Source organism: Aplysia californica, unplaced genomic scaffold, assembly GCF_000002075.1.
Source record: "Aplysia californica isolate F4 #8 unplaced genomic scaffold, AplCal3.0 scaffold00527, whole genome shotgun sequence".
NCBI classification, from domain to species: domain Eukaryota; kingdom Metazoa; phylum Mollusca; class Gastropoda; order Aplysiida; family Aplysiidae; genus Aplysia; species Aplysia californica.
In genome coordinates, this window is record NW_004797797.1 from 464,207 (window position 1) to 471,163 (window position 6,957).

At 36.5% G+C, this 6,957-nt stretch overlaps 1 protein-coding gene across 1 annotated transcript in view; it reads right to left on the minus strand.

The window, feature by feature from the left end:
* Positions 1-6,343: 6,343 nt before the first annotated feature.
* The window catches only part of LOC101845869, a gene marked incomplete in the record, with an annotated part of 18,540 nt that continues 17,926 nt past the window's right edge, over positions 6,344-6,957 (minus strand). The window contains 1 exon segment of the mRNA XM_013086966.2: positions 6,344-6,623. Coding sequence (XP_012942420.1) covers positions 6,528-6,623 — 96 coding nt within the window.

Here is a 6,957-nt window from a genome sequence, read left to right on the forward strand (position 1 = left end):
GCACATAGACACAATAACGGCCATTTGATGCTGGGAAATGTAGGACAGAATAAAACAGAGGAAAAGTAAGACAGAATAAAACAGAGGAAAAGTAAGACAGAATAAAACAGAGGAAAAGTAAGACAGAATAAAACAGAGGAAAAGTAAGACAGAATAAAACAGAGGAAAAGTAAGACAGAATAAAACAGAGGAAAAGTAAGACAGAATAAAACAGAGGAAAAGTAAGACAGAATAAAACAGAGGAAAAGTAAGACAGAAACAACAGAGGAAAAGTAAGACAGAAAAAAACAGAGGAAAAGTAAGACAGAAAAAAACAGAGGAAAAGTAAGACAGAAAAAAACAGAGGAAAAGTAAGAAGGTAGGACTTACCTGTGGCCCCCTACGTTAACCACCCCTCCCCCTTACACACACACACACACACACACACACACACACACACACACATCCTGATAAAATCATTATCTGGGCTTAGAACAATGATAATTATAAAAAGCAAGCTGACTAAATGTGACTTATGAATAAGTGGGCACTAAAGCATGAAAGTACATTTGTGAGGCAGCGTGGTGGAATCAGGCTCTCGTCAAAATAATCAAAGTGAAGAAACATGCATTTTTTCACAGGTTTGTGAATTTTTATCAAATTTTTGTTTTTTGGCTCAACACTTTTCATGCTCATTGAAGAACTAATTTCTGGGTGGATTTTTCTTAAAAACGTTAATTAAAGGCACAAAAAATGTAAATTTTCAGTTACCACGGACTCTAAAGCTAAGGAAATAACTAATCCAATAATTCTTCATGCCCAAAAATTGACGAGAGCCTGATTCCACCACGCTGCCTCACATTTAGATCTAGAGTTATTTCCAAAAAGTATAGGCTATTGTTATGCTAATCGGAAATTCTTTCAAGAAACCTAGACGTGGGTCTATATATATCTACTTGGCTACCACTGTAGCTGCTCACGGGAATGTATTGATATAATAATATTTTAGTTCAATTATAGTGTGGCCTTCCAGCAACAGTGTTCAGCGTCTGTTCGTTTGTGTGTTTGTCAGTAGGTTGTTTACTTGAGTCAGGAGAGCCACATCCACATAGTAACACCCATTTCCCTATGTTTGATAGTGATAGGAAAGAAGAAGCAAACCACACCAGAGCACTCCCCAACCACCCACATAGAATATGTGTTACATGAGAGTAACAAACACAAAAAGAAAGGAGGAGAGATCAGCATGATAGATGTTTGATAGGAAAGAAGAAGCAAACCACACAGGAGCACTCCCCAACCACCCACATAGAATATGTGTTACATGAGAGTAACAAACACAAAAAAAGAAGGAGGAGAGATCCGGACGGTAGATGTTCGATAGGAAGGAAGGAGCAAACCCCACCAGAGCACCCTCCAACCACCCACACGTATGGGTTAGACACAGACAGCTGCTAGTATGCTGTGGTGGATTTATAATAGTCTTGGTATTAGTATTATCATCGTAATCTGTAACTTAATTCTCGTTGATATAGATGCAGTTTCCCATAGATCAATCAGAGAGAGAGAGAGAGAGAGAGAGAGAGAGAGAGAGAGAGAGAGAGAGACAGACATACAGAGAGACAGATAGAGAGGGGGGATACACAGATAGATATACAGATAGATAGATAGATAGATAGATAGATAGATAGATAGATAGATAGATAGATAGATAGATAGATAGATGGATAGAGGGAGAGAGAGAGAGGAAGAGAGAGAGAGAGAGAGGGGGGAGAGAGAGCTGGAGAGGCAGAGAGTGTGATTTATAGAGAAAGAGAAAGAAATAGAGAATGGAAAAGAACTTAACGTTCTGTTTTGGTATTTTCTGTCTCTTAACTTAAAAAGAAAAACAATAGCCCCGCAATACAAAACAAAACAAAACAAACCCCGAAAAAAAAACCCAGAACAAAACTAGACCTGCCCAAACTTTGGATTTGATTTGGAAACCTCTTGACTTAAGGCAAGCAGTAACAGATTTTTAGTATTTTTTGCTGTTCATGACAACAGTAACAGAATCTTGAAACATGACTACGGTGACATCGAAGGGTCATATAAAGAACATGTTCGAAGATTGTTCTGATTTTCGCAAAAAAATGTGGTCACCATGGCGGCAAATAAGGTGTGCCACGACTCGTCAGTTTTAGGGTAGATCTAATATATTGAGTCATTGGTATCATATTATTTAAGGTTTTTCATTTGCCTTGCATTTGATGAAAAAAATATCCATTTGTCTTGAATAGAAGTCGAGATACTTGCGATTAAAGGAGGTGGGATGGCCTGGTTCCAGTGGTAAAATTGACGATAAAACGGTAACTTCAATAGCTAGAGAGTCATAGAAAACATCCGTTCAAGTAAATCTTCACACTAAGAATTAACAGAGATACAGGCTCTCATCCTGTGACTGACTCCCCCCCCCCCACCTCCCCCCCCCCCACACACACACATTTTCCACTGATTCTGCCATATAAAAGCTATTTAATGTCCCTTCATGCGACAATAAATCGGTTTTAAAACATCCATATTTTACAGAATTCTGTTTTAATGTCCGTTCATGCGACAATAAATCTGTTTTAAAACATCCGTATTTTACAGAATTCTGTTTTAATGTCCCTTCGTGAGACAATAAATCGGTTTTAAAACATCAGTATTTTACAGAATTCTGTTTTAATGTCCCTTCATGAGACAATAAATCGGTTTTAAAACATCAGTATTTTACAGAATTATGTTTAAATGTCCCTTCATGCGACAATAAATCTGTTTTAAAACATCAGTATTTTACAGAATTCTGTTCTAATGTCCTTTCATGCGACAATAAATCTGTTTTAAAACATCGATATTTTACAGAATTCTGTTTTAATGTCCCTTCATGCGACATTAGATCTAAATCTGTTTTAAAACATCGATATTTTACAGAACTCTGTTTTAATGTCCCTTCATGAGACAATAAATCGGTTTTAAAACATCAGTATTTTACAGAATTCTGTATTGTGTCACAATCTGGTGGACTTGAGCGCTCGTCAATATTTGGGCATGTCGAGCAATTGGTCTTATCGAAAAACTGATTTATTTGCCATGCTGTCAAAGAAGATAAAACTCAGCTGTCTTGAATAGAAGTCGAGATATATGCGATTGAAGGAGGTGGGGTGTTTCAGTCAGTGGTAAAATTAGCAATACAACGGTAACTTCCATAGCTAGAGAGTCCCAGAAAACGGAAAATTTACATGTTGTGTACCTTTCACCAACGTTTTTCAGTAAAATTCACATGAAGATGTGTTTTTATATGAACACATATTGAGTCCCCCCCATAAAAAAAAAATTTCTATAGAAATTGCCAGACTGGCAGAAAAATGGCCGTTTGTTCGATTTCAGTATTTTGACGAGTGCTTGATTTTACCACGCTGCCTCACATTTAATGTCCCATATTATGACAATAAATTAAAACTGTTTAAAAAAATAAAATCTCAATATTTTACTGAATTCTGTATTTCAGATTATACCCATGACTTCGTTTCTCATAAAAGCCATCACCAGTCGTGTTTAATATTAGTTTTAGCAAGAGTTTTACAGCACTTGCAACACAATAAGATCGTCCGTCATAGGAGTGCCGAAGATTAGAGATGTTACAAGATAGTTACAAACAGAAAAAAGGGACTAGAGATCAGGGCGATACATGTTTGATGGGAAGGAAAGATTAAGGAGGAAAGATAAGGACAATAGATATTTGATAGGCAGGAAGGAATTCATATATATACGAACAATACTCTTGAGAAAGAGAGAGAAAGAGAGAGAGAGAGAGAGAGAGAGAGAGAGAGAGAGAGAGAGAGAGAGAGAGAGAGAGACAGAGACAGACAGAGAGAGACAGAGAGAGAGACAGAGAGAGACAGAGAGAGACAGAGACAGAGACAGAGAGAGAGAGAGAATATGTGTGTGTGTGTGTGTGTGTGTGTGTGTGTGTGTGTGTGTGTGTGTGTGTGTGTGTGTGTGTGTGTGTAAGTGTGTTTTACGCCAATGGGTTGTTTCAGCACGTGAGACATGTATTTACTAATATCATGTCATGTTTTGTGTATGCGTGAGTGCACCTAACCTTTGTAACATCAACTGCTATTGCAAACAGCCAAGACAAATTTTCCCTTTTGGTGAGACGAATAAAGATTGTCATTGTCATTAATTATGTGACTGTTTTATGAAAGATGCTACTGAAATTGGGCTCTTTTGAAATTTGCCATACATACGGCGTACTTTGCTGTTTTAACAGTTTTTAGTTTGATTGATGGTTATAGAGAGGGATATGAATGGATAAAATCATCATTCCTAGGCAACTGAGAGGAAAACTATGAAATGGTTCCATTCTGTTTTGCACTATTTTTACGGATTGCATAAGAGATCTTATTTCGTAAGATTTTATTATTATAAATACTAGGGTTTCCACATATTTTGAAGAATAGGGTTCCAATTTTGCATGGGTTTTTTACAACTATAAAGCAACATTTTGTCAACATCACGTAATCCCACAGTACCTTACAGTATAACTTTATGCTTTATACTAAAGTAGGTCATGTCATCCTGATTCCTCATACACAAACAAGCAACGAGTGTTTCATTCAGCATAATTACACGGCCGCACACACACCAGATAGCTACCATGAGCTGTCGCCGCAACAAGAACAGGCGATTATCTTCTGTCTTTGAACACAATACACAAGACTGAGACAACACATGTACAGAATGTTTTAAACTAGCACATTCACCAAAATGCCAGTGTGGAGAGGCGGACCAAACTGTTGAACACATCCTTCAGCACTGCAAGACACACAGGGCCCTGAGACAGGAAACGTGGTCAACCCCACCGACGCCACAAGAGAAGCTATACGGGCCGACTGAAGCACAAATGTACTGAGCAGGACGGCCCCATATAATTAATATGATAATAGATAGCATTTGTAAAGCGCAAATTCCCGCTCAACAGCAAGCTCTATGCGCTTCACAATCTATACTATTACTCCAGTAGACCTGAGAGCATTCTGAAACAACCTCAACTTCCTGGGAAGCATACAATGCAAGCAGCCAATTATATGCGCTAAAAAACTAACATACTGACAAGATTTTTCGCTGGCTATGGCCGGGTACCCATTTCCACCTGGATGAAGTGAGGAAAATTCCTGTAAATTTCCTTTCCCAAGGACACAACGTCGGGCCCGCGGCTCGAACCCCCGAACCCGCAACCTCACGATTACGAGGCCGGTAGCCTAACCACTAGGCCACCAACGCCACAATATTTAACAGATACCGGACTTCAAGTGTGATGTGAAAAAGAAAAAGAAGAAGAAGAAGGCACGCAGCAACATATTATCACATGACGATGTCTTTGTGCTCTAACCACGTGACTGGAAGAAATAGGTCAAAGGTCAACTGTTAATTGTGGTTGTTAGATTAGAAGAAATAGGTCAACGGTCAACTGTTAGACTGGAAGAAATAGGTCAACTATTAATTATTGTTGCTGTTGTTAGACCAATACTGAGATGAAGCTGGGAGTTTTTAAATGAAACCCAGGAGTGAACGTATATCATGAACTGTATGATAATAATGATAATAATAATATTAATAATAATAATAATAATAATAATAATAATAATAATAGTAATAATTATAATAATAATAATAATAATAATAATAATAATAACAATAATATATGTAATAATACTAATATGAAAAAATAATAATAACAATAATAATCATAATATAAAAAATAAATAACAATAACAACAGCAATAATAATACAAAAAAGAACAATAATACGTCGAAAAAAAACAAAAATAATAATGATGTTAATGATAACGATAATGGTAATGATAATAAAAAAACCAATAACAATAATAAGAACAATAAGAATAATTGCATTTATTCAGGGCATTTCCATACTTAACAGCACGCTCTACATACACGCTAAGCAACATCTGCTGTTACTGTGCTATTGTGGTGATTTTGTCTCACATCTCATCATTTTAACATTAGGCTTTGTTTTGTTTTGTATTTTATTTTGTATTGTATTGTATTGTATTGGTTATATTGTTTTGCTTTGTATTATACTGTATTGTATTATGTTGTATTGTATTGTTTATATTGTATTGTACTGTATTGTATATATTGTTTTGTATTGTATTGTATTGTTTATATTGTTTTGTATTGTTTTGTATTGTATTGACAGTATTGTATTGTTTATATTGTTTTGTATTGTTTTGTATTGTTTTGTGTTCTTTTGCATTATATTATATTGTATTATACTGCATTGTATTGTATTATATTCTATTGTATTGCATTATATTGTATCATATTGCGCTGTATTGTATTGTATTGCATTGTATTGTATTGTATTGCACTGTATTGTATTTATTTGATGTGTTTTGGTTTGTGTTTTGGAGCTGAAATTTTATTATATCTGGGAAAGCAATAACTAGTTCGGAGCGTAACAATTCGGTGGTGCTAGGCAGAGGTTAGGGTTAGGGTCGGGCTCAGTGAAGGCTGTCCAGGGCCGCGTTAAACCGCAGGATATCGATCAAGGTCATGCCGAACTGTCGCTCCAGGCTGTTGTGGAAGTACTCAGGGGCCTGCAATCACAGGATTGTTAATGATTGTGAGTGATTGTGAGTGATTGTCAGAGATTGTGAATGATTGTAAGAGGTTGTAAATGATAGAAGATGATTGTGAATGATTTAAGAGTTTGTAAATGATAGAAGATGATTGTGAAGGATAGCAAATGATTGAAAAGACACACATACGCACACACATACACACACACACAGACACACACACACATACACACACATACATACACACACATACACACACACAGACACAAACATATGCACACACATACACACACACACAAATACACACACACACACACACACACACACACACACACACACACACACACACACA